Source organism: Ranitomeya imitator, chromosome 4, assembly GCF_032444005.1.
Source record: "Ranitomeya imitator isolate aRanImi1 chromosome 4, aRanImi1.pri, whole genome shotgun sequence".
NCBI lineage: Eukaryota > Metazoa > Chordata > Amphibia > Anura > Dendrobatidae > Ranitomeya > Ranitomeya imitator.
Genome location: NC_091285.1, coordinates 466,464,780 through 466,492,722, shown reverse-complemented (window position 1 = coordinate 466,492,722; position 27,943 = coordinate 466,464,780). Strand labels below are relative to the sequence as shown.

At 53.0% G+C, this 27,943-nt stretch overlaps 1 protein-coding gene across 6 annotated transcripts in view; it reads right to left on the bottom strand.

Moving 5' to 3' along the window:
* APBA2 (amyloid beta precursor protein binding family A member 2) overlaps window positions 1-27,943 on the bottom strand; it is a 734,370-nt gene that overhangs the window by 89,320 nt on the left and 617,107 nt on the right. For all 6 annotated transcript variants that reach the window (XM_069765829.1, XM_069765831.1, XM_069765833.1 and 3 more), the window contains 2 exons: window positions 672-851; window positions 382-594 (listed from right to left, as the gene is read on the bottom strand). In XM_069765829.1, the coding sequence (XP_069621930.1) occupies window positions 382-594; window positions 672-851 (393 nt within the window). The remainder of the gene's footprint in view (window positions 1-381; window positions 595-671; window positions 852-27,943) is intronic.

The following is a 27,943-nucleotide window of genomic DNA, read 5'->3' as shown; positions in this document are numbered from 1 at the left end:
CTTTACACTAGAAGTGAGATAACTGTTGTGATTACAGATGGTAAGAAAATGTAATAATATCCAACTTATGTTGTCAATGTAATAACAGATTTACAACAAGCACATTGAACATTTGATGTTTGTATTGACTGACTGAAAGAGAATAATCCTTAAAGGGGTTGTCGGGTCCAAAATGATAAGTCTGCAGTCACTCTGTGTTCCAGCAGACTTATGAATCCCCACAGCACACGAACTGTGCACTGCAGGGATTCACCGGTTTCTGACCCGGAAGGTATGTATGCGTTACATAATCCCATCCATTGGGCGTGGTCTCAAACAACCGCTTTAAAGAATAAGTAAAAACTCAAAATATTTGTAGAACAGACTGTACACAGGACATACCTTTATTATACCCTGACATGTTGCTAAGGGAAGGCCAACCAGGCTTGTTCCATTTATAGACATGATTTGATCGCCAATGCTAAGTTTTCCGGAACGGGCAGCCGGCCCCCCATTCATCATATTTGCTAGTATCACAGTAGGAAGTATTGAGCCCCATCCAGATTCCACGATAACCACTCCTAATATCTCGCCCTTGAGCTTTTCCACCTGAAGCTGAGAGCAAGCAAATGAAAATTCACACAAAATTCGATGAAAGTCCCCCTTTATCCCAATACCTTTGTATAACTCACCTCCTTGCAGTTTTCAGAGTTTGAGAAGTGTATGAGGTCATCATTATACATCTCTTGAGTATTAATAATATCACTATATTCTTTTTGACTGAGGTCTTCTGGGTTGATCCCATTGGCTCGTAGAAATTCCTGGTAAGCAACACTGAAAGCTTGGCCAATTGACTGTGCAATGAGTTGGGCCTTCGAAGGAGAGAAAAAACAGTGTAGTCTAGAAGTGTTTCAGCACCCGCTGATGCCATATACAGTATGTTATTTTATTTTGTTATAGTAGTCTTATTAAAGGAATTGTATAGAAACATGTGGTTGCTTTCTTTCAAAAACAGTTCCACACCTAACCAAGACTTGAATATGTGGTAGAAGTGAGGCTGATTCAAAATGGCCAAGCCTTTTAAATGCTGCAACCAATTAAACATAGTACTTTGACAATAGTGGTCAATTAAAGCAATGACAGAAGTGGTAATAGAGTGTGTTTCAGGGGGGAATATGAAATTTACTATTTTTTGCCACTAATTGTTGTTATGCAATAACTTTAATTTACTACATTGAGTAACGCTTTGTGATTTTGGTAATCTAAATACAGTGGGGAAAATAAGTATTTGATAAACTGCCGATTTTGAAAGTTTTTCAACCTACAACTGTGAAAGACAAAATCTAAAAATAAAAAAACAGAAAATCACATTGTATGATTTTTAAATAATTAAACTGCATGAAATAAGTATTTGATCACCTAGCAACCAGCAAGAATTCTGGCTCTCACAGACCTGTGAGCTTTTCTTTTAGAAGCCCTCCTCTTCTGCACTCATTACTTGTATTAACTGCATCTGTTTGAACTCATTACCTATATAAAAGACACTGAATCAACCACACTCCAACCTCTCCACCATGGCCAAGACCAAAGAGCTGTCTTAGGACACCAAGGACAAAATTGTAGCTGGGATCGGCTACAGGACAACAGGCAAGAAGCTTGGTGAGAAGGCAACAACTAATAGAGCAATTTTTAGAAAATGGAGGAAACACAAGATGACTGTCAATCTTCCTCAGTTTGGGGCTCCATGCGCGGTCTTGCCTCATGGGGTAAGGATGATTCTGAGAAAGGTCAGGAATCAAGATTGCCTTGCGCAGGCGTGTACTATGGAGGACAGAGAATGAACTTCAATCCAATATTGCGGCCAGCATGCACCCAGCGGGTAAGGAAAGGGTGAATCAAACACCAAAAAAGGTTCCCTTTAAAGAATTGCAATGTATCAGTAAAAATCAGATGCATTACGGTAATGTGATTTTTTTTGCGTAGCCATAGACTTTAATGAGCAGGTCTCATCCAACAGATGGAAGAAACTAGTGCTGCGATGTTTCTCTACGTGCAGATACGGTCCTTGAAAAATTGCTTATTTTTACTGCCCCATTTAGTAGCATTGGTAGCAGCGCTGTCCGTGTGCTCTCTGATTTGCTTAACATAGGAAACTGTATTTGGTCTTGTAAATTTGTAATAACTGCTGCTGTATAAAACAGATTGCGTTGTGTGAACTTGGCCTTACAGTCATAACAGCTAATAACAGAGCCAAGTGTCCCCATGACATTCAGCCTGCGACAGCGTCCCCCGCCAGAAACTAAAACAATGGTGCCAAATCAGCCAGAGTAATTACTTCAACAAAAGCAAAGCACCCAAGAGGCATCTTTTAGGCTACCTCTTTTAACAAAGCTAATAATATTTCCTTCTACTGGTATTAAAAGGTTTGTACTGGGATTTATAGCTTTGCTCTGAACTCAACCATTACATTTTGTGCAAAAAGGTTTCCTAAAGAGAGAAAATTAATTTGCTCTAGTAATTCCAATATCAATATTTTTTCTCTCTTTCAAGCTCAGAAAAAAAATGTATACAAGCTTCATAGAGACTTGTGTAGCCTAGAAAGTCACAGCGACTGCAGGATTCTGCAAATAATGTGGCAGAGCCTTATTATTCTTATTGATGTACTGTGTTCCTTCTATGGCAAAGCCGATTCGTCCCCCGGGGTATGGAGATTATCTCCACACAACACATTTTGTGGCTGCGGGCAATGGGAATATATCCATGATGAAAAAACAAAACTATGATTGGAGTATGGCAGAGGCCGGAGAGAGTGTGTCGTAATGGAATCAGTTTTTATTAAGAATAATCTTTGAGCAGAAGGAGATCTCACAATTATAGCTGACTCAAACATTGTGCGTCTGAAGGAGGTATGTGATCAGAATTAGGGCACAATGCTCCATCCTGGTGTAGAAAGACAGAGACAATACTGAATCCCATAAATGGGAATTTTCATCAATAAAGAATGGAAAATAATTCATTGATATTTGTATTTGTTATGATTAATTTTATTATTGAACAACTACAGTGCTGTCAGTCAATCCAAAAAGTTAAGAAATCTACACCCGAATATTTAGGAAAGTAAAAGTGAGGTTTTGTCTTACTTAGAATATCTACCGTATGTGCCTAGAATTATTGGGAAACTAAATGAAAAACAAAAATGTTCCCATCTCAATTGTTTATTTGAATCTGTTAACCCCTTTACCCCCAAGGGTGGTTTGCACGTCAATGACCAGGCCAATTTTTACAATTCTGACCACTGTCCCTTTATGAGGTTATAACTCCGAAACGCTTCAACGGATCCTGGTGATTCTGACATTGTTTTCTCGTGACTAGTGTTGAGCATTCCGATACCGCAAGTATCGGGTATCGGCCGATATTTGCGGTATCGGAATTCCGATACTGAATTCCGATACTTCCCGCGTATCGGATACCGGAATCGGAAGTTCCCAGAATTCAAATTGAACGCAGCAGCCAATGAGGAATGAATGAAAGTGTGGGCACATCCTGTTTAGCATGGTGGGCATGTAAGTACTGGCAAGGCTTGGATTGGCTGCTGAAATGATGTCACTCTGCACTATAAAAAAGCGCTGCCGCCATTTTGCGCTCACTCTGCTGTGATTTCAGTTAGGGACAGGACGCTGTGTTCTAACTGAGGGCCAGTTGAGCTAGCTAATTGCTTTATTTTCCTTTCCAAAGGCTAATTTAGCAAAACGCTGTGTGTTCTTCACTGTTCACCTTGCTCTTGCCTTGCAGCGCTGTTTTAACAGCGTTCTGCAAGGTCTCTGTGTGTGTGTGTGTGTGTGCAGCTCACTCTGTAGTCTGTGTGCAGCCATATACCCGGTTGTATTCAGCTCAGGGGGGGTTCACACTGCCTCACACAGTTGTTCTTTTTTGCTCTTAGTGCAGCCTGCTGCACATTTTTTCTCAAATTTCCTATTAGTGTTTTTCCACCAGTCTCCAGCTCTATTGTGGAAAAACACTACATAGGATAACCTAGAGGGGGGTTTTTGGGCCTTGCAGCGCCGTTTACGGCTGTCTGCACGGTCTCCGTGTGAGCCCAGCTCGCCCTGTAGTCTGTGTGCAGCCATAGCCGGTTGGATTCAGCTCAGGGTTCGTTACTGGCTCATACCTTGAGAAAAATTTTCCTTTTTTTCAAATAGTGCAGCCTGTTTAAAATTTGAAAAAAAAAATTCCTATTAGTGTCTTTCCACTCGTATCCAGCTAAATAGTGGAAAAACACTATATAGGATAACCTAGAGGAGGGTTTTTTGGCCTTGCAGCGCCGTTTACGGCTGTCTGCACGGTCTCCGTGTGAGCCCAGCTCGCCCTGTAGTCTGTGTGCAGCCATAGCCGGTTGGATTCAGCTCAGGGTTCGTTACTGGCTCATACCTTGAGAAAAATTTTCCTTTTTTTCAAATAGTGCAGCCTGTTTAAAATTTGAAAAAAAAAATTCCTATTAGTGTCTTTCCACTCGTATCCAGCTAAATAGTGGAAAAACACTATATAGGATAACCTAGAGGAGGGTTTTTTGGCCTTGCAGCGCCGTTTACGGCTGTCTGCACGGTCTCCGTGTGAGCCCAGCTCGCCCTGTAGTCTGTGTGCAGCCATAGCCGGTTGGATTCAGCTCAGGGTTCGTTACTGGCTCATACCTTGAGAAAAATTTTCCTTTTTTTCAAATAGTGCAGCCTGTTTAAAATTTGAAAAAAAAAATTCCTATTAGTGTCTTTCCACTCGTATCCAGCTAAATAGTGGAAAAACACTATATAGGATAACCTAGAGGAGGGTTTTTTGGCCTTGCAGCGCCGTTTACGGCTGTCTGCACGGTCTCCGTGTGAGCCCAGCTCGCCCTGTAGTCTGTGTGCAGCCATAGCCGGTTGGATTCAGCTCAGGGTGCGTTACTGCCTCATACCTTGAAAAACAATTTCCTTTTTTTCAAATAGTGCAGCCAGTTTAAAATTTGAAAAAAAAAATTCCTATTAGTGTCTTTCCACTTGTATCCAGCTAAATAGTGGAAAAACACTATATAGGATAACCTAGAGGAGGGTTTCTTGGCCTTGCAGCGCCGTTTACGGCTGTCTGCACGGTCTCCGTGTGATTTAAACTAGCTCTGTAGCCCGATCTGCACCAAAAAAAAGGTTAAGTTCACCAAACACAACTTACACTTGTGTAGGCCACATTTGAAAAATAATAAAGTTTAGTCCACAATTTACAACATTAGTGTTTCTTACACCTGTTAGGAGGAGCATTACAGGAATAAGCACACTAAGGCCTTAGTACTTTTCTGCTTATCTTTATCTGTCAACCAAGATGAAGAGGGCAGGGAGTAAGGCACGTGGGCGTGGGCGCGGAGCAGGGAGAGGAGCAGGGAGAGGACGTGGTGATTCTGTGCCTGCTGCGGGCGCCGGTGACTCGTCGTCACTCAGTTTCAGCAGGGAACAGTCCTTCATGCGCAGCTTTGTCGGAGAGCGCCGTGCACCGCTGCTGCGTGAAGACCAAATTGAAGCCGTTGTCGGGTGGATGGCAGCTAACGCCTCGGCATCGACTTCAGTTAGTGCCACATCCTCTCAGGCACAGAGCACTGGAGAGCAGCCATCTGTCTCTTCACCACCTGCCAAATTGGCCAGGCAGTCAGAGAGCCCAGGACAGGAGCCGTCTCTACTTCTGTTCTCTGAATCTCTTGGCTTGGAAACAGGGGGCCAGCCAAGCAGCATTGGAGAAATGGAAGAAGAGGCAGTGTGCAGTGATGCCCAACACCTTTTTCTCTCTGACTCTGAAGAGGCAGGTGGGCCAGTGCCTCCGGTGACCACAGCGCAGTACGCATCTGATGATGAAACTCAGGTGCCGCTTTCTCGTGCGTACTGTGCTGCTGAGACTACCCAGGAGGAGCAGTTGGTGGCAGAGGGTAGTGGAGATGATGAGGTCCTTGACCCATCGTGGCGTGAGGAACAGGAAGGTGGTGGGAGCAGCTCAGAGGAAGAGCTTCCTCTTACGGGCCAAAGAGGGAGAGGGAGGGGGAAGACTGCGGAGCCTGTAGCCTCCACTTTGGCACCCGTTAGGAGCCTGTCTCTTTCCAAAGCCAAAAAGGGCGCTCCCAAGACTTGCAGTGCCTGGTCCTTTTTTGACACAGTTGCAGATGACATTTGTTTTGTCAAATGCAAGCTGTGTCATCATAAAGTAAAAAGAGGGAAAAATGTCAGCAACCTCAATACCACAAATATGTGGAAACATGTGCGGACCAGGCACGCGGTGGAGTTACAGAAACACACTGAAGATGTAGGCCAACCAACAGCGGCAGCTACCACCTCTTCAGCTCGTGTTGCCTCTTCCTCCAGCTCACGCACAGCTGGTTTGGCTTCCTCCCAGAGACCTTGTGTAATTCCACCCACAGCACCACCTTCCCAGTCATCCTCACACTCCCAGTCTACTCTACAGCCATCGGTAGTACAGGCATGGGAGAAAAGGCGGGCATTCTCGGCCAACCACCCCCGAGCACAGGCTCTGAATGCAGGCATTGCCAAACTGTTGTCCCTGGAAATGCTCTCGTTCAGGCTGGTGGAGACTGACAGCTTCCGTGACTTGATGGCATTGGCAGTCCCACAGTACAAGGTGCCCAGCCGCTTTTACTTCAGCAGGCAGGCTGTCCCTGCCCTGCACAGGCATGTTGAGGCAAACATAAAACATGCGCTACTGAACGCCGTCAGTAGCAAGGTCCACCTCACCACCGATGCGTGGACCAGTCAGCATGGACAGGGGCGATATGTTTCCCTCACTGCCCATTGGGTTAATGTTGTTGAGCCAGGTACAGATCGTGCGAGTGGCGCAGGACGTGTCCTGCCCACTCCAAGGATTGCAGGAATCCAGTCTGTACGCATCGACTCCTCCTCTTACACCAGTTCCTCTGATTCCTCTCTGCAGGATCCGTCACAGTCCACCCCCACATGGACCCGTGAACGTTTACCTATGACCGACATGAGCACAGCCGTGGCCAAACGTCAGCAGGCCGTCTTGAAACTAGTTTCATTGGGGCATCGAAGCCACACAGCACAGGAGCTCTGGAATGCCATAAAGCAGGAGAGCGATGTGTGGTTACTGCCAGCGAATCTCCAGCCAGGCATGGTAGTGTGTGACAATGGCCGAAATCTGGTGGCAGCTTTGGCCCTTGGCAACCTCACTCACATCCCATGTCTGGCACATGTGCTCAATTTGGTTGTGCAGAGTTTTCTGAGGGACTATCCGGATCTTGATGCCCTGCTGCACAAGGTCCGCCTAGAGTGTGCTCACTTGCGGCGTTCCAGCTTGGCCAGATCCTGCATTGCTGCTCTGCAGCGCCGATTCCGCCTTCCGGAACACCGCATCATATGTGACCTACCTACCCGGTGGAATTCCACGTTACATATGTTGGAGCGGTTGTGTGAGCAGCAGCAAGCAGTTATGGAGTACCAGCTGCATCAGGCGCAAAGAAGTCGCAGTCAGCGCCGATCAGACTTCACAACCACAGAGTGGGCCACTATGAAGGACGTCTGCCAGGTTTTGCGTCCTTTTGATTATTCCACGCGGATGGCAAGTGCAGATGATGCACTAGTCAGCATGACTGTCCCCCTTATCTGCCTGCTTCAGCAAACTTTGCAAGGGTTAAGGGATGATGTGGTGGAAGAGGTGGAGGATGAGGAGTCACCTTTTCCATCAGCTTCTGGAGAGTCAGCGCCACGTGGTTCCTCACAAAGGGGTACGCAGGGGCCAATTTGTGAGGAGGATGAGGAGGAGTCAATGGAGGAGGAAGAGCTCCGTCCAGAGGAGGGAGCGACACAATTGTCCAGTGGTCAGTGTGTACAGCGAGGGTGGGGTGATGACGAGCGGGCAGAGATCATGTCTCAAGCAGGGGACAGCGTTTCTGGGCCGGTTGGCACTCTGCAGCACATGGTGGATTTCATGCTGCAGTGCCTGAGAAACGACCGCCGCATCGACCACATTCTCAACATGCCTGATTATTGGGTGTTCACCCTCCTCGATCCTCGCTACCGGGACAACGTCCAAAACCTCATCCCTGCGTTGACCCGGGAGCGTAAATTGCGGGAGTACCACGACACACTGGTGAATTCCATCATCTTCTCCTGTCCAACTGAGAGGAGTGCTGCTAGTGCTTTACAAAGCAGCTCAGTGCGTCGAGGCAGTGGGGGAGGCTCTGCCCAAAGAGGGAGCAGAAGCAGTGCCTCTGCCCAAGGCAAGCCCAGTATGGCACAACTCTGGCACACTTTTGTGTGCCCGCCCCAAATGTCTACACCATCACCGGCGGCTCCAGTCAGCAGGAGGCAACGGTTCCGTCAGATGGTGACAGACTACATGGCTTGCCCTCTTACTGTACTCCCAGACGGCTCTTCCCCGTTCAAGTTTTGGGTCTCTAAGCTGGATACATGGCCAGAGCTAAGCCAGTATGCATTGGAGGTGCTGGCTTGCCCTGCGGCTAGTGTCTTATCGGAACGTGTCTTTAGTGCCGCAGGTGGTGTACTAACAGACCGTCGCATGCGACTATCCTCCGATAACGTTGACCGGCTTACTTTCCTGAAAATGAACCAGGCCTGGATCTCGCAGGAATTTGCCACTCCTCTGCCTGATTAAGTAATTGGGTGTCATCCAGGTCTCCTGCTGTGTTCATCTTTCTACCACCTGAACTGCTATTCCTGGGCTCCAACACCGCCAGTTGCGGCTCAGAAGTGCAGGCTGCACAGTAAAAACATACGACCCAGTGTTATTGGGTTTCAGTAACGTCAGCTGATCCCCAGCTGTGTAGCCGGCAATGTGTCCTGCGACCGCCACGCTGGCACAACAACCTAAATGTAAGGGAACCTGTCACCCCCCCCCCCCCGTCGTTTGTTACTGAAAGAGCCATCTTGTGCAGCAGTAATGCTGCACAAGGAAAAGGTAGCTCTTTTTTTTTAGCTCTTTGCACACGCAGAACTTAACACTTATAAAATGTGTTCACTGATACCGTTATACCGTCCCGGAGCTGGGACTTTCCTTCGTAATGTGACGCAGCACAGCCGTCATTCCTACCCCCTTGGTGCCATGCGCTGCCTCCTCAGCGTTGTTTTAAGCTGTCACGGAGCCTGCGCTGTTCTGTTATCCCTTGGGCATGCCCTATTTGCGCTGCCTGTCTTCTGACATAATTTGGTGTCAGGCTGGCTGCGCCTGTGCGGCCGCGGTGCCCGAGATCCCGCCTCGCAGTGTCTTCTGATTGAGTCACACTGCGGGCCTGGGATCCATGGGCATGCGCAGTGCATATCTTCCCCTCGGGCTCTCGCTCATTTCCCTCCGCCTTCTTTAGACTGTGCGCCGTCAGCTGATCCCTAGCATGCCACGGCCGTGACACCGCACAGTCTGAAGAAGAGGGAAGGAGGGGAGTGAGAGTCGAGGTTATGCACTGTGCATGCCCATGGTTCCAAGGCCCGCAGTGGGATTACGTTAGATGAGACTGCGAGGTGGGATCTGGAGCAGCGTGGACGCACAGGCACTGACAGCCTGACACCAAATTATGTCAGAAGACAGGCAGCGCTAATTGGGCATGGCCAAGGGCTAACAGAACAGCGCAGGCTCCGTGGCAGCTTAAAACAACGCTGAGGAGGCAGCGCACGGCATCAAGGGGATAGGAATGACAGCTGTGCTGTGTCCCATTACGAAGGAAATTCGCACCTCCGGAACGGTTTAACGGTATAAAGGGACACATTTTTAGTGTTTACTTCGGTGTTTGCAAGGAGCATAATTAAAAGAGCAACCTTTTCCTTTTGCATCCTTAGTGCTGCACAACATGGCTCTTTCAGCTACAAACGTCTTGGGGGGGGGGGTTAAAGGTTTCCTTTCAACTTGCTCCAATCAGGCTTCGGCCTACACTCTGTTCCTCTGCTCCTCCTGCTGTCCCTGGGCTCTAACACCGCCAGTTGGTGCCTGGAAGTGCTGTGTGCACAGTCAACAGTCGCTCCTCTGTTATTGGGGTTCAGTAACGTCAGCTGATCCCCAGCTGTGTGTGCGGCAATACCTCCAATCTGCTCCTCCTGCTGTCCCTGGGCTCTAACACCGCCAGTTGGTGCCTGGAAGTGCTGTGTGCACAGTCAACAGTCGCTCCTCTGTTATTGGGGTTCAGTAACGTCAGCTGATCCCCAGCTGTGTATCCGGCAACGTGTCATGCGACCGCCACGCTGGCACAACTAAAATGTAAGGGGACCTGTCCCCCCCCCCCCCTAGGCGTTTGTTACTGAAAGAGCCACCATGTGCAGCACTAATACTGCACAAGGGAAAGGTCGCTCTTGAAATTATGCTCCTTGCAAACGCTGAACTACACACTCATGTAATGTGTCCCCTCACACCGTCCAACCGTCCCGGAGGTGGGACTTTCCTTTGTAATGTGACACAGCACAGCCGTCATTGCTACCCCCTTGGCACCGTGCGCTGCCTCCTTAGCGTTGTTTGATTCCGTCATGGACCCTGCGCTGTTATGTTATCCCTTGGCCATGCACAGTTTGCGCTGCCCGTCCTCTGACATCATTTGTTGTCGTCCTGGCTGCGCCTGTGCGTCCACGCTGCCCGAAATCACACCTCGCAGTGTCGTCTAATGTGATCCCACAGTGGGCCTGGTATCCATGGCCATGCGCAGTGCATATACTAGCCTCTCACTCCCCTTCTTCACGCTTCTTCAGACTAGGCGGCGTCAGCTGATCCCTAATAGCATGCCACGGCCGTGACGCCGCACAGTCTGAAGAAGCAGGAAGGAGGTGAGTGAGAGGCGATGATATGCACTGCGCATGCCCATGGATCCCTGGCCCGCAGTGGGACTACATTAGATGACACTGCAAGGTTGGATCTCGGGCAGCTTGGACGCACAGGCACTGCCAGCCTGACACCTACATGATGTCAGAAGACGGGCACCGCTAACTGTGCATGGCCAAGGGATAACATTACAGTGCGGGCTCCGTGACAGAACCAAACAACGTTGAGGAGGTGGTGCCCGGCACCAAGGGGGTTGGAATGACGGCTGTGCTGTGTCACATTACAAAGGAAAGTCCCACTTCCGGGATGGTTTGACGGTGTGAGGGGACACATTATATGAGTGTGTACTTCAGCGTTTGCAAGGAGCATAATTTTCGGAGCCACCATTTTCCATGTGCAGTATTACTGCTGTACAAGATGGCTCTTTCAGCAACAAATGCCTGGGGGGGGGGGTTAAAGGTTCCCTTTCAACTTGCTCCACTGCAGGCTTCGGCCTACACTCTGCTCCTCTTTGATTCCCTGGGTTTCAACACTGTCAGTTGCCACCTGGAAGTGTTGTCTACACAGAAAAAAACACTAGGTGATGTGTCAGTGGGGTTCAGCACCGCCAGCTGTTCCCCTGCTGTGTAGTCGGCAACGTGTCCAGCACAAGCCACGCTGGCACAACAGAACAAAAGCTGCCACCAGTGCAGGCTTCGGCCTACACTCTGCTCCTCTCCTCCTCCTGCTGACCCTGGGCTCAAACACCGCTAGTTTTTGCCCGGAAGTGCTAGCTGCACAGAGAAAAACACCAGCCAATGTGTTAGTGGGGTTCAGCAACGCCAGCTGTTCCCCTGCTGTGTAGCCGGCAACGTGACCTGCAAACGCCATGCAGGCACAGGAACTGAAATTAAAAGGGAACCTGGCCCCACCCCCCCAGGTGTTTCTATGTATAACAGCCACCTAGTACAGCAGTACTGCTGCATTTGTACAAGGTGGCTGACTTTTTCTCCTTGCCCACGTGGAACTCAACACGTACAAAATGTGTCTCATTGAGACCATTCCACTGTCCCTGAGGTGTGACTTTCCTTTGTAATGATACGCAGCACCCCCCTTGGTAGCGTTTCCCGTCTTTTGTCATCATGGTTAGCTGGCTGCGCCTGTGCATCCGCCCTGCTAGAAACAACGCCCCTCGTTGTCATATTTATTTTGTCAGCGAGGGTGTGGTTTATGGGCACGAGCAGTGCATATGTTCGCCTGTCTTAACTCATCTCCTTCCGCCTTCTTCAGACTGTGCGGCCTCCTGGCCGTGGTAGGCGATAAGGGATCAGCTGAGGCCGCCCAGTCTGGAGCCGGTGTAAGGACATGTGTAAGCGGCAAACCTATTTACTGCACAAGGCCACGAATCCCAGCCACGTAGTGTGATTGTTTGAAAACACACTGTGGGTCTGGGATTCATGTCCATCGCTAACCGCAACGGCCGACATGAAATGAGGTCAGAAGACAGGAAGCGCTCACAGCGCATGGCCAAGGGATCACAATAGCGCAGACTCCTGTACAGCAAATAACAACGCTCAGGAATCTGCGCCCAGTACCTAGGTGCAAATTTTGACACCTGTGCTGCGTCTCGTTAAAAAGACAAGTCACGCCTCCACAACTGTTTGACAGTATAATGGGCTAAATAGTGTACGTGTTTTAGTCAGCGTGTGCAAGGAGCAAAACAAATAGAGCAACCTTTTACTTGTGCAGCATTAATGCTGCACAAGGTGTGGCTCTTGTACCTTGCAACACCTGAGGGGGGGGTTAAAGGTAACCTTTGAAATTGGTTCAACTAGGCTTCGGCCTACACTCTGCTCCTCTACTCCTCCTGCTGACCCTGGGCTCAAACACCGCTAGTTTTTGCCCGGAAATGCTAGCTGCACAGAGAAAAACACCAGCCAATGTGTTAGTGGGGTTCAGCACCGCCAGCTGTTCCCCTGCTGTGTAGTCGGCAACGTGTCCAGCACAAGCCACGCTGGCACAACCGACCAAAAGCTGCCACCAGTGCAGGCTTCGGCCTACACTTTGCTCCTCTCCTCCTCCTGCTGACCCTGGGCTCAAACAACGCCAGTTTCTGCCCGGACATGCTAGCTGCACAGAGAAAAACACCAGCCAATGTGTTAGTGGGGTTCAGCACCGCCTGCTGTTCCCCCGCTGTGTAGCCGGCATCGTGTCCAGCACAAGCCACGCTGGCACAACCGACCAAAAGCTGCCACCAGTGCAGGCTTCGGCCTACACTTTGCTCCTCTCCTCCTCCTCCTGCTGACCCTGGGCTCTAACACCGCTAGTTTTTGCCCGGACATGCAATCTGCACAGAGAAAAACACCAGTCAATGTGTCAGTGGGGTTCAGCAACGCCAGCTGTTCCCCTGCTGTGTAGCTTGCAACGTGACCTGCAAACGCCACGCAGGCACATGAACTGAAATTGAAGGGAGCCTGCCCCCCACCCACAGGTGTTTCTATGTATATCAGCCACCTTGTACAGCAGTACTGCTGCATTTGTACGAGGTGGCTGACTTTTTCTCCTTGCCCACGTGGAACTCAACACGTACAAAATGTGTCTCATTAGAGACCATTACAATGTCCCTGAGGTGTGACTTTCCTTTGTAATGACACGCAGCACCACCCTTGTTAGCGCTGCCCGTCTTTTGACATCATTGGTTAGCTGGCTGCGCCTGTGCATCTCCCCTGCTCGAAACAACGGCCCTCGGTGTCTTATTTTTTTGGACAGCGAGGGTGTGATTGATGGGCATGTGCAGTGCATATGTTTGCCTGTGTTCACTCATCTCCTTCCGCCTTCTTCAGACTGGGTGTCCTCATGGCCGCGGCAGGCGATAAGGGATCAGATGAGGCCGCCCAGTCTGAAGCAGGTGTAAGGACATGTGTGAGCGGCAAACATATTTAGTGCACCAGGGCACGAATCCCAGCACCGCAGTGTGATTTTTTAAAAACACACTGTGGGTCTGGGATTCATGTCCATCGCTAACCGCAACGGCCGACATGAAATGAGGTCAGAAGACAGGAAGCGCTCACAGCGCATGGCCAAGGGATCACAATAGCGCAGACTCCTGTACAGCAAATAACAACGCTCAGGAATCTGCGCCCAGTACCTAGGTGCAAATTTTGACACCTGTGCTGCGTCTCGTTAAAAAGACAAGTCACGCCTCCACAACTGTTTGACAGTATAATGGGCTAAATAGTGTACGTGTTTTAGTCAGCGTGTGCAAGGAGCAAAACAAATAGAGCAACCTTTTACTTGTGCAGCATTAATGCTGCACAAGGTGTGGCTCTTGTACCTTGCAACACCTGAGGGGGGGGTTAAAGGTAACCTTTGAAATTGGTTCAACTAGGCTTCGGCCTACACTCTGCTCCTCTACTCCTCCTGCTGACCCTGGGCTCAAACACCGCTAGTTTTTGCCCGGAAATGCTAGCTGCACAGAGAAAAACACCAGCCAATGTGTTAGTGGGGTTCAGCACCGCCAGCTGTTCCCCTGCTGTGTAGTCGGCAACGTGTCCAGCACAAGCCACGCTGGCACAACCGACCAAAAGCTGCCACCAGTGCAGGCTTCGGCCTACACTTTGCTCCTCTCCTCCTCCTGCTGACCCTGGGCTCAAACAACGCCAGTTTCTGCCCGGACATGCTAGCTGCACAGAGAAAAACACCAGCCAATGTGTTAGTGGGGTTCAGCACCGCCTGCTGTTCCCCCGCTGTGTAGCCGGCATCGTGTCCAGCACAAGCCACGCTGGCACAACCGACCAAAAGCTGCCACCAGTGCAGGCTTCGGCCTACACTTTGCTCCTCTCCTCCTCCTGCTGACCCTGGGCTCAAACAACGCCAGTTTCTGCCCGGACATGCTAGCTGCACAGAGAAAAACACCAGCCAATGTGTTAGTGGGGTTCAGCAACGCCAGCTGTTCCCCTGCTGTGTAGCTTGCAACGTGACCTGCAAACGCCACGCAGGCACATGAACTGAAATTGAAGGGAGCCTGCCCCCCACCCACAGGTGTTTCTATGTATATCAGCCACCTTGTACAGCAGTACTGCTGCATTTGTACGAGGTGGCTGACTTTTTCTCCTTGCCCACGTGGAACTCAACACGTACAAAATGTGTCTCATTAGAGACCATTACAATGTCCCTGAGGTGTGACTTTCCTTTGTAATGACACGCAGCACCCCCATTGTTAGCGCTGCCCGTCTCCTGACATCATTGGTTGGCTGGCTGTGCCTGTGCGTCCCCCCTGCCCGACACAACGCCCCCCGTTGTCTCATATATTTTGACTGCGAGGGTGTGATTGATGGGCACGAGCAGTGCATATGTTCCCCTGTTTTCACTCCCCTCCTTCCGCCTTCTTCTGACTGTGCGGCCTCATGGCCGCGGCATGCGATAAGGGATCAGCTGAGGCCGCCCAGTCTGAAGCAGGTGTAAGGACATGTGTGAGCGGCGAACATATTTACTGCACAAGGCCACGAATCCCAGCACCGCAGTGTGACTTTAGGAAAAGCCACTGTGGGTCTGGGATTTATGGCCATCGTTAACCGCACCGGCCAACATGAAATGAGGTCATGAGACGGCCTGCACTAACAGGGTATTGCCAAGGGATAACACAAGAGCGCAGACTCCTGTACAGCAAATAACAACGCTCAGGAATCTGCGCCCAGTACCTAGGTGCAAATTTTGACACCTGTGCTGCGTCTCGTTAAAAAGACAAGTCACGCCTCCACAACTGTTTGACAGTATAATGGGCTAAATAGTGTACGTGTTTAATTCAGCGTGTGCAAGGAGCAAAATTAAATAGAGCAACCTTTGACTTGTGCATCATTAATGCTGTTCAAGGTGTGGCTCTTGTACCTTGCAACACCTGAGGGGGGGGTTAAAGGTAACCTTTGAAATTGGTTCAACTAGGCTTCGGCCTACACTCTGCTCCTCTACTCCTCCTGCTGACCCTGGGCTCAAACACCGCTAGTTTTTGCCCGGAAATGCTAGCTGCACAGAGAAAAACACCAGCCAATGTGTTAGTGGGGTTCAGCACCGCCAGCTGTTCCCCTGCTGTGTAGTCGGCAACGTGTCCAGCACAAGCCACGCTGGCACAACAGAACAAAAGCTGCCACCAGTGCAGGCTTCGGCCTACACTTTGCTCCTCTCCTCCTCCTCCTGCTGACCCTGGGCTCTAACACCGCTAGTTTTTGCCCGGACATGCAATCTGCACAGAGAAAAACACCAGTCAATGTGTCAGTGGGGTTCAGCAACGCCAGCTGTTCCCCTGCTGTGTAGCTTGCAACGTGACCTGCAAACGCCATGCAGGCACATGAACTGAAATTGAAGGGAGCCTGCCCCCCACCCCCCCAGGTGTTTCTATGTATAACAGCCACCTTGTACAGCAGTACTGCTGCATTTGTACAAGGTGGCTGACTTTTTCTCCTTGCACACGTGGAACTCAACAAGTACAAAATGTGTCTCATTACAGACCATTACAATGTCCCTGAGGTGTGACTTTCCTTTTTAATGACACGCAGCACCCCCATTGTTAGCGCTGCCCGTCTCCTGACATCATTGGTTGGCTGGCTGTGCCTGTGCGTCCCCCCTGCCCGACACAACGCCCCCCGTTGTCTCATATATTTTGACTGCGAGGGTGTGATTGATGGGCACGAGCAGTGCATATGTTCCCCTGTTTTCACTCCCCTCCTTCCGCCTTCTTCTGACTGTGCGGCCTCATGGCCGCGGCATGCGATAAGGGATCAGCTGAGGCCGCCCAGTCTGAAGCAGGTGTAAGGACATGTGTGAGCGGCGAACATATTTACTGCACAAGGCCACGAATCCCAGCACCGCAGTGTGACTTTAGGAAAAGCCACTGTGGGTCTGGGATTTATGGCCATCGTTAACCGCACCGGCCAACATGAAATGAGGTCATGAGACGGCCTGCACTAACAGGGTATTGCCAAGGGATAACACAAGAGCGCAGTTTCCTGTACTGCAAATAACAACGGTAAGGAATCTGCGCACAGCACCTAGGTGTAAATTTGTACACCTGTGCTGCGTCTCCTTAAAAAGACTAGTAGTCACGCCTCCACTACTGTTTGACAGTATAATGGGCTAAATAGTGTACGTGTTTAATTCAGCGTGTGCAAGGAGCAAAATTAAATAGAGCAACCTTTGACTTGTGCATCATTAATGCTGTTCAAGGTGTGGCTCTTGTACCTTGCAACACCTGAGGGGGGGGGTTAAAGGTAACCTTTGAAATTGGTTCAACTAGGCTTCGGCCTACACTCTGCTCCTCTACTCCTCCTGCTGACCCTGGGCTCAAACACCGCTAGTTTTTGCCCGGAAATGCTAGCTGCACAGAGAAAAACACCAGCCAATGTGTTAGTGGGGTTCAGCACCGCCAGCTGTTCCCCCGCTGTGTAGCCGGCATCGTGTCCAGCACAAGCCACGCTGGCACAACCGACCAAAAGCTGCCACCAGTGCAGGCTTCGGCCTACACTTTGCTCCTCTCCTCCTCCTCCTGCTGACCCTGGGCTCTAACACCGCTAGTTTTTGCCCGGACATGCAATCTGCACAGAGAAAAACACCAGTCAATGTGTCAGTGGGGTTCAGCAACGCCAGCTGTTCCCCTGCTGTGTAGCTTGCAACGTGACCTGCAAACGCCACGCAGGCACATGAACTGAAATTGAAGGGAGCCTGCCCCCCACCCACAGGTGTTTCTATGTATAACAGCCACCTTGTACAGCAGTACTGCTGCATTTGTACGAGGTGGCTGACTTTTTCTCCTTGCCCACGTGGAACTCAACACGTACAAAATGTGTCTCATTAGAGACCATTACAATGTCCCTGAGGTGTGACTTTCCTTTGTAATGACACGCAGCACCACCCTTGTTAGCGCTGCCCGTCTTTTGACATCATTGGTTAGCTGGCTGCGCCTGTGCATCTCCCCTGCTCGAAACAACGCCCCTCGGTGTCTTATTTTTTTGGACAGCGAGGGTGTGATTGATGGGCATGTGCAGTGCATATGTTTGCCTGTGTTCACTCATCTCCTTCCGCCTTCTTCAGACTGGGTGTCCTCATGGCCTCGGCAGGCGATAAGGGATCAGATGAGGCCGTCCAGTCTGAAGCAGGTGTAAGGACATGTGTGAGCGGCAAACATATTTACTGCACCAGGGCACGAATCCCAGCACCGCAGTGTGATTTTTTAAAAACACACTGTGGGTCTGGGATTCATGTCCATCGCTAACCGCAACGGCCAACATGAAATGAGGTCATAAGACAGGAAGCGCTCACAGCGCATGGCCAAAGGATCACAAGAGCGCAGACTCCTGTACAGCAACTAACAACGCTCAGGAAGCTGCGCCCATGCAAAAAGGTGTTTTCGACACCTGTGCTGCTTTTCTTTAAAAAGACAAGTCACGCCTCCACTACTGTTAAACAGTATAATGGGCTAAATAGTCTACGTGTTGCATTCAGCTTGTGCAAGTAGACAAATTAATAGAGCAACCTTTTACTTGTGCAGCATTAATGCTGCAGAAGGAGTGGCTCTTGTTCTTTGTAACACCTGAGGGGGGGTTAAAGGTAACCTTTGAAATTGGTTCAACTAGGCTTCGGCCTACACTCTGCTCCTCTCCTCCTCCTGCTGACCCTGGGCTCTAACAACGCTAGTTTTTGCCCGGAAATGCTAGCTGCACAGAGAAAAACACCAGCCAATGTGTTAGTGGGGTTCAGCAACGCCAGCTGTTCCCCCGCTGTGTAGCCGGCATCGTGTCCAGCACAAGCCACGCTGGCACAACCGACCAAAAGCTGCCACCAGTGCAGGCTTCGGCCTACACTTTGCTCCTCTCCTCCTCCTCCTGCTGACCCTGGGCTCAAACACCGCTAGTTTTTGCCCGGAAATGCTAGCTGCACAGAGAAAAACACCAGCCAATGTGTTAGTGGGGTTCAGCAACGCCAGCTGTTCCCCCGCTGTGTAGCCGGCATCGTGTCCAGCACAAGCCACGCTGGCACAACCGACCAAAAGCTGCCACCAGTGCAGGCTTCGGCCTACACTTTGCTCCTCTCCTCCTCCTCCTGCTGACCCTGGGCTCAAACACCGCTAGTTTTTGCCCGGAAATGCTAGCTGCACAGAGAAAAACACCAGCCAATGTGTTAGTGGGGTTCAGCACCGCCAGCTGTTCCCCTGCTGTGCAGCTTGCAACGTGACCTGCAAACGCCACGCAGGCACATGAACTGAAATTGAAGGGAGCCTGGCCCCCACCCCCAGGTGTTTCTATGTATAACAGCCACCTTGTACAGCAGTACTGCTGCATTTGTACAAGGTGGCTGATGTTTTCTCCTTGCCCACGTGGAACTCAACACGTACAAAATGTGTCTCTTTGAGACCATTCCACTGTCCCTGAGGTGTGACTTTCCTTTCTAATGATACGCAGCACCCCCCTTGGTAGCGCTTCCCGTCTTCTGACATCATTGGTTGGCTACTTGCGCCTGTTCGTCCGCCCTGTCTGAATAAAATGCTCCTCGTTGTCTTAATTATTTTGACTGCGAGGGTGTGATTGATGGGCACGAGCAGTGCATATCTTCGCCTGTCTTAACTCATCTCCTTCAGCCTTCTTCAGACTGTGCAGCCTCATGGCCGCGGCATGCAAGAAGGGATCAGCAGAGGCCGCCCAGTCTGAAGCAGGTGTAAGGACGTGTGTGAGCGGCCAAAATATTTACTGCTCAAGGCCACGAATCCCAGCACCGCAGTGTGGCTTTATGAAAAGACACTGTGGGTCTGGGATTTATGGCCATCGTTAACCGCACCGGCCAACATGAAATGATGTCATAAGATGGGCAGCGCTAACAGGGCATTGCCAAGGGATAACACAAGAGCGCAGACTCCTGTACAGCAAATAACAACGCTCAGGAAGCTGCTCCAAGCACCAAGGCGTTATTTTGGACACCTGTGCTGCGTCTCATCAAAAAACCAAGTCACGCATCCACTACAGTTTGACTGTAGAATGGGGTAAATTGTGTATGTCTTTCATTCAGCGTGTGCAAGTAGACAAATTAATAGAGCAACCTTTCACTTGTGCAGCATTAATACTGCACAAGGTGTGTCTCTTGTACTTTGTAACACCTGAGGGGGGGGTTAAAGGTTTCCTTTGAAATTGGTTCAACTAAGCTTCGGCCTACACTCTGCTCCTCTCCTCCTCCTCCTGCTTCAACACGGGCTCTAACATCGCTCGTTTTTGCCCGCAAGTGCTAGCTGCACAGAGAAAAACACACGCCATTGTGTTAGTGGGGTTCAGCAACGCCAGCTGTTCCCCCAGTGTGTAGCCGGCAAAGTGTCCTGCAAACGCAACGCAGACACAAAGCTGCCTCCAGTGCAGGCTTCGGCCTACACTCATCTCCCCCTGCTTACCCTTTGCTCCAACACCGCTAGTTGGGGCTCTAGGAAGACAATCTTTAATAGGCAAGGCAACGCATCCGGGTTCCAGCACCGCCAGCTGGTTCTCGGCAGTGTTCTTGTCACAGGTACTCCCTCGTGCCAAGCCTGGTTTCAGCACCGTCAGCTGTTTCCGGGTTGTGTCAACTTCACTGAGACGCCTATGCTTGCCTCGTCGTGGTGCGGTCGGGTTAGCCAACTCCAGGGTGCCTCCAGTTTAGGAGCTTCCTATGTGGGCTGCGTGAACTGGTAGTCAAGGCTGGTTCTGTAGTGCCAGTAGGCCCAGCTCCCCCTGTAGGACTGTTGGGGTTCGGTAACTGCGGCTGCCTCGCGGCCTAGCTGTTCTCTCCTCTCCTGTGGACCTTCGGGTCCACCACCTGGTTCCAGCACCGTCAGCTGGTTCCGGGCCGAGCCTTTGGCTTAGGTGCCTCCTCCTGGGTATCCGAGTTCCGCCAACGCCAGGCGGTCCTTGGTAGTGCTTTTAAGCGCGGGCACCTACAGCTTAGTAACCGGGTTCCAGCACCGTCAGCTGGTCCTCGGTCGTGCCATTGGCTCTTGCACACTGGGGCAACGCATCCGGGTTCCAGCACCGCCAGCTGGTTCTCGGCAGTGTTTTTGTCACAGGTACTCCCTCGTGCCAAGCCTGGTTTCAGCACCGTCAGCTGTTTCCGGGTTGTGTCAAGCTCACTGAGACACCTATGCTTGCCTCGTCGTGGTGCGGTCGGGTTAGCCAACTCCAGGGTGCCTCCAGTTTAGGAGCTTCCTATGTGGGCTGCGTGAACTGGTAGTCAAGGCTGGTTCTGTAGTGCCAGTAGGCCCAGCTCCCCCTGTAGGACTGTTGGGGTTCGGTAACTGCGGCTGCCTCGCGGCCTAGCTGTTCTCTCCTCTCCTGTGGACCTTCGGGTCCACCACCTGGTTCCAGCACCGTCAGCTGGTTCCGGGCCGAGCCTTTGGCTTAGGTGCCTCCTCCTGGGTATCCGAGTTCCGCCAACGCCAGGCGGTCCTTGGTAGTGCTTTTAAGCGCGGGCACCTACAGCTTAGTAACCGGGTTCCAGCACCGTCAGCTGGTCCTCGGTCGTGCCATTGGCTCTTGCACACTGGGGCAACGCATCCGGGTTCCAGCACCGCCAGCTGGTTCTCGGCAGTGTTTTTGTCACAGGTACTCCCTCGTGCCAAGCCTGGTTTCAGCACCGTCAGCTGTTTCCGGGTTGTGTCAAGCTCACTGAGACACCTATGCTTGCCTCGTCGTGGTGCGGTCGGGTTAGCCAACTCCAGGGTGCCTCCAGTTTAGGAGCTTCCTATGTGGGCTGCGTGAACTGGTAGTCAAGGCTGGTTCTGTAGTGCCAGTAGGCCCAGCTCCCCCTGTAGGACTGTTGGGGTTCGGTAACTGCGGCTGCCTCGCGGCCTAGCTGTTCTCTCCTCTCCTGTGGACCTTCGGGTCCACCACCTGGTTCCAGCACCGTCAGCTGGTTCCGGGCCGAGCCTTTGGCTTAGGTGCCTCCTCCTGGGTATCCGAGTTCCGCCAACGCCAGGCGGTCCTTGGTAGTGCTTTTAAGCGCGGGCACCTACAGCTTAGTAACCGGGTTCCAGCACCGTCAGCTGGTCCTCGGTCGTGCCATTGGCTCTTGCACACTGGGGCAACGCATCCGGGTTCCAGCACCGCCAGCTGGTTCTCGGCAGTGTTTTTGTCACAGGTACTCCCTCGTGCCAAGCCTGGTTTCAGCACCGTCAGCTGTTTCCGGGTTGTGTCAAGCTCACTGAGACACCTATGCTTGCCTCGTCGTGGTGCGGTCGGGTTAGCCAACTCCAGGGTGCCTCCAGTTTAGGAGCTTCCTATGTGGGCTGCGTGAACTGGTAGTCAAGGCTGGTTCTGTAGTGCCAGTAGGCCCAGCTCCCCCTGTAGGACTGTTGGGGTTCGGTAACTGCGGCTGCCTCGCGGCCTAGCTGTTCTCTCCTCTCCTGTGGACCTTCGGGTCCACCACCTGGTTCCAGCACCGTCAGCTGGTTCCGGGCCGAGCCTTTGGCTTAGGTGCCTCCTCCTGGGTATCCGAGTTCCGCCAACGCCAGGCGGTCCTTGGTAGTGCTTTTAAGCGCGGGCACCTACAGCTTAGTAACCGGGTTCCAGCACCGTCAGCTGGTCCTCGGTCGTGCCATTGGCTCTTGCACACTGGGGCAACGCATCCGGGTTCCAGCACCGCCAGCTGGTTCTCGGCAGTGTTTTTGTCACAGGTACTCCCTCGTGCCAAGCCTGGTTTCAGCACCGTCAGCTGTTTCCGGGTTGTGTCAAGCTCACTGAGACACCTATGCTTGCCTCGTCGTGGTGCGGTCGGGTTAGCCAACTCCAGGGTGCCTCCAGTTTAGGAGCTTCCTATGTGGGCTGCGTGAACTGGTAGTCAAGGCTGGTTCTGTAGTGCCAGTAGGCCCAGCTCCCCCTGTAGGACTGTTGGGGTTCGGTAACTGCGGCTGCCTCGCGGCCTAGCTGTTCTCTCCTCTCCTGTGGACCTTCGGGTCCACCACCTGGTTCCAGCACCGTCAGCTGGTTCCGGGCCGAGCCTTTGGCTTAGGTGCCTCCTCCTGGGTATCCGAGTTCCGCCAACGCCAGGCGGTCCTTGGTAGTGCTTTTAAGCGCGGGCACCTACAGCTTAGTAACCGGGTTCCAGCACCGTCAGCTGGTCCTCGGTCGTGCCATTGGCTCTTGCACACTGGGGCAACGCATCCGGGTTCCAGCACCGCCAGCTGGTTCTCGGCAGTGTTTTTGTCACAGGTACTCCCTCGTGCCAAGCCTGGTTTCAGCACCGTCAGCTGTTTCCGGGTTGTGTCAAGCTCACTGAGACACCTATGCTTGCCTCGTCGTGGTGCGGTCGGGTTAGCCAACTCCAGGGTGCCTCCAGTTTAGGAGCTTCCTATGTGGGCTGCGTGAACTGGTAGTCAAGGCTGGTTCTGTAGTGCCAGTAGGCCCAGCTCCCCCTGTAGGACTGTTGGGGTTCGGTAACTGCGGCTGCCTCGCGGCCTAGCTGTTCTCTCCTCTCCTGTGGACCTTCGGGTCCACCACCTGGTTCCAGCACCGTCAGCTGGTTCCGGGCCGAGCCTTTGGCTTAGGTGCCTCCTCCTGGGTATCCGAGTTCCGCCAACGCCAGGCGGTCCTTGGTAGTGCTTTTAAGCGCGGGCACCTACAGCTTAGTAACCGGGTTCCAGCACCGTCAGCTGGTCCTCGGTCGTGCCATTGGCTCTTGCACACTGGGGCAACGCATCCGGGTTCCAGCACCGCCAGCTGGTTCTCGGCAGTGTTTTTGTCACAGGTACTCCCTCGTGCCAAGCCTGGTTTCAGCACCGTCAGCTGTTTCCGGGTTGTGTCAAGCTCACTGAGACACCTATGCTTGCCTCGTCGTGGTGCGGTCGGGTTAGCCAACTCCAGGGTGCCTCCAGTTTAGGAGCTTCCTATGTGGGCTGCGTGAACTGGTAGTCAAGGCTGGTTCTGTAGTGCCAGTAGGCCCAGCTCCCCCTGTAGGACTGTTGGGGTTCGGTAACTGCGGCTGCCTCGCGGCCTAGCTGTTCTCTCCTCTCCTGTGGACCTTCGGGTCCACCACCTGGTTCCAGCACCGTCAGCTGGTTCCGGGCCGAGCCTTTGGCTTAGGTGCCTCCTCCTGGGTATCCGAGTTCCGCCAACGCCAGGCGGTCCTTGGTAGTGCTTTTAAGCGCGGGCACCTACAGCTTAGTAACCGGGTTCCAGCACCGTCAGCTGGTCCTCGGTCGTGCCATTGGCTCTTGCACACTGGGGCAACGCATCCGGGTTCCAGCACCGCCAGCTGGTTCTCGGCAGTGTTTTTGTCACAGGTACTCCCTCGTGCCAAGCCTGGTTTCAGCACCGTCAGCTGTTTCCGGGTTGTGTCAAGCTCACTGAGACACCTATGCTTGCCTCGTCGTGGTGCGGTCGGGTTAGCCAACTCCAGGGTGCCTCCAGTTTAGGAGCTTCCTATGTGGGCTGCGTGAACTGGTAGTCAAGGCTGGTTCTGTAGTGCCAGTAGGCCCAGCTCCCCCTGTAGGACTGTTGGGGTTCGGTAACTGCGGCTGCCTCGCGGCCTAGCTGTTCTCTCCTCTCCTGTGGACCTTCGGGTCCACCACCTGGTTCCAGCACCGTCAGCTGGTTCCGGGCCGAGCCTTTGGCTTAGGTGCCTCCTCCTGGGTATCCGAGTTCCGCCAACGCCAGGCGGTCCTTGGTAGTGCTTTTAAGCGCGGGCACCTACAGCTTAGTAACCGGGTTCCAGCACCGTCAGCTGGTCCTCGGTCGTGCCATTGGCTCTTGCACACTGGGGCAACGCATCCGGGTTCCAGCACCGCCAGCTGGTTCTCGGCAGTGTTTTTGTCACAGGTACTCCCTCGTGCCAAGCCTGGTTTCAGCACCGTCAGCTGTTTCCGGGTTGTGTCAAGCTCACTGAGACACCTATGCTTGCCTCGTCGTGGTGCGGTCGGGTTAGCCAACTCCAGGGTGCCTCCAGTTTAGGAGCTTCCTATGTGGGCTGCGTGAACTGGTAGTCAAGGCTGGTTCTGTAGTGCCAGTAGGCCCAGCTCCCCCTGTAGGACTGTTGGGGTTCGGTAACTGCGGCTGCCTCGCGGCCTAGCTGTTCTCTCCTCTCCTGTGGACCTTCGGGTCCACCACCTGGTTCCAGCACCGTCAGCTGGTTCCGGGCCGAGCCTTTGGCTTAGGTGCCTCCTCCTGGGTATCCGAGTTCCGCCAACGCCAGGCGGTCCTTGGTAGTGCTTTTAAGCGCGGGCACCTACAGCTTAGTAACCGGGTTCCAGCACCGTCAGCTGGTCCTCGGTCGTGCCATTGGCTCTTGCACACTGGGGCAACGCATCCGGGTTCCAGCACCGCCAGCTGGTTCTCGGCAGTGTTTTTGTCACAGGTACTCCCTCGTGCCAAGCCTGGTTTCAGCACCGTCAGCTGTTTCCGGGTTGTGTCAAGCTCACTGAGACACCTATGCTTGCCTCGTCGTGGTGCGGTCGGGTTAGCCAACTCCAGGGTGCCTCCAGTTTAGGAGCTTCCTATGTGGGCTGCGTGAACTGGTAGTCAAGGCTGGTTCTGTAGTGCCAGTAGGCCCAGCTCCCCCTGTAGGACTGTTGGGGTTCGGTAACTGCGGCTGCCTCGCGGCCTAGCTGTTCTCTCCTCTCCTGTGGACCTTCGGGTCCACCACCTGGTTCCAGCACCGTCAGCTGGTTCCGGGCCGAGCCTTTGGCTTAGGTGCCTCCTCCTGGGTATCCGAGTTCCGCCAACGCCAGGCGGTCCTTGGTAGTGCTTTTAAGCGCGGGCACCTACAGCTTAGTAACCGGGTTCCAGCACCGTCAGCTGGTCCTCGGTCGTGCCATTGGCTCTTGCACACTGGGGCAACGCATCCGGGTTCCAGCACCGCCAGCTGGTTCTCGGCAGTGTTTTTGTCACAGGTACTCCCTCGTGCCAAGCCTGGTTTCAGCACCGTCAGCTGTTTCCGGGTTGTGTCAAGCTCACTGAGACACCTATGCTTGCCTCGTCGTGGTGCGGTCAGGTTAGCCAACTCCAGGGTGCCTCCAGTTTAGGAGCTTCCTATGTGGGCTGCGTGAACTGGTAGTCAAGGCTGGTTCTGTAGTGCCAGTAGGCCCAGCTCCCCCTGTAGGACTGTTGGGGTTCGGTAACTGCGGCTGCCTCGCGGCCTAGCTGTTCTCTCCTCTCCTGTGGACCTTCGGGTCCACCACCTGGTTCCAGCACCGTCAGCTGGTTCCGGGCCGAGCCTTTGGCTTAGGTGCCTCCTCCTGGGTATCCGAGTTCCGCCAACGCCAGGCGGTCCTTGGTAGTGCTTTTAAGCGCGGGCACCTACAGCTTAGTAACCGGGTTCCAGCACCGTCAGCTGGTCCTCGGTCGTGCCATTGGCTCTTGCACACTGGGGCAACGCATCCGGGTTCCAGCACCGCCAGCTGGTTCTCGGCAGTGTTTTTGTCACAGGTACTCCCTCGTGCCAAGCCTGGTTTCAGCACCGTCAGCTGTTTCCGGGTTGTGTCAAGCTCACTGAGACACCTATGCTTGCCTCGTCGTGGTGCGGTCGGGTTAGCCAACTCCAGGGTGCCTCCAGTTTAGGAGCTTCCTATGTGGGCTGCGTGAACTGGTAGTCAAGGCTGGTTCTGTAGTGCCAGTAGGCCCAGCTCCCCCTGTAGGACTGTTGGGGTTCGGTAACTGCGGCTGCCTCGCGGCCTAGCTGTTCTCTCCTCTCCTGTGGACCTTCGGGTCCACCACCTGGTTCCAGCACCGTCAGCTGGTTCCGGGCCGAGCCTTTGGCTTAGGTGCCTCCTCCTGGGTATCCGAGTTCCGCCAACGCCAGGCGGTCCTTGGTAGTGCTTTTAAGCGCGGGCACCTACAGCTTAGTAACCGGGTTCCAGCACCGTCAGCTGGTCCTCGGTCGTGCCATTGGCTCTTGCACACTGGGGCAACGCATCCGGGTTCCAGCACCGCCAGCTGGTTCTCGGCAGTGTTTTTGTCACAGGTACTCCCTCGTGCCAAGCCTGGTTTCAGCACCGTCAGCTGTTTCCGGGTTGTGTCAAGCTCACTGAGACACCTATGCTTGCCTCGTCGTGGTGCGGTCGGGTTAGCCAACTCCAGGGTGCCTCCAGTTTAGGAGCTTCCTATGTGGGCTGCGTGAACTGGTAGTCAAGGCTGGTTCTGTAGTGCCAGTAGGCCCAGCTCCCCCTGTAGGACTGTTGGGGTTCGGTAACTGCGGCTGCCTCGCGGCCTAGCTGTTCTCTCCTCTCCTGTGGACCTTCGGGTCCACCACCTGGTTCCAGCACCGTCAGCTGGTTCCGGGCCGAGCCTTTGGCTTAGGTGCCTCCTCCTGGGTATCCGAGTTCCGCCAACGCCAGGCGGTCCTTGGTAGTGCTTTTAAGCGCGGGCACCTACAGCTTAGTAACCGGGTTCCAGCACCGTCAGCTGGTCCTCGGTCGTGCCATTGGCTCTTGCACACTGGGGCAACGCATCCGGGTTCCAGCACCGCCAGCTGGTTCTCGGCAGTGTTTTTGTCACAGGTACTCCCTCGTGCCAAGCCTGGTTTCAGCACCGTCAGCTGTTTCCGGGTTGTGTCAAGCTCACTGAGACACCTATGCTTGCCTCGTCGTGGTGCGGTCGGGTTAGCCAACTCCAGGGTGCCTCCAGTTTAGGAGCTTCCTATGTGGGCTGCGTGAACTGGTAGTCAAGGCTGGTTCTGTAGTGCCAGTAGGCCCAGCTCCCCCTGTAGGACTGTTGGGGTTCGGTAACTGCGGCTGCCTCGCGGCCTAGCTGTTCTCTCCTCTCCTGTGGACCTTCGGGTCCACCACCTGGTTCCAGCACCGTCAGCTGGTTCCGGGCCGAGCCTTTGGCTTAGGTGCCTCCTCCTGGGTATCCGAGTTCCGCCAACGCCAGGCGGTCCTTGGTAGTGCTTTTAAGCGCGGGCACCTACAGCTTAGTAACCGGGTTCCAGCACCGTCAGCTGGTCCTCGGTCGTGCCATTGGCTCTTGCACACTGGGGCAACGCATCCGGGTTCCAGCACCGCCAGCTGGTTCTCGGCAGTGTTTTTGTCACAGGTACTCCCTCGTGCCAAGCCTGGTTTCAGCACCGTCAGCTGTTTCCGGGTTGTGTCAAGCTCACTGAGACACCTATGCTTGCCTCGTCGTGGTGCGGTCGGGTTAGCCAACTCCAGGGTGCCTCCAGTTTAGGAGCTTCCTATGTGGGCTGCGTGAACTGG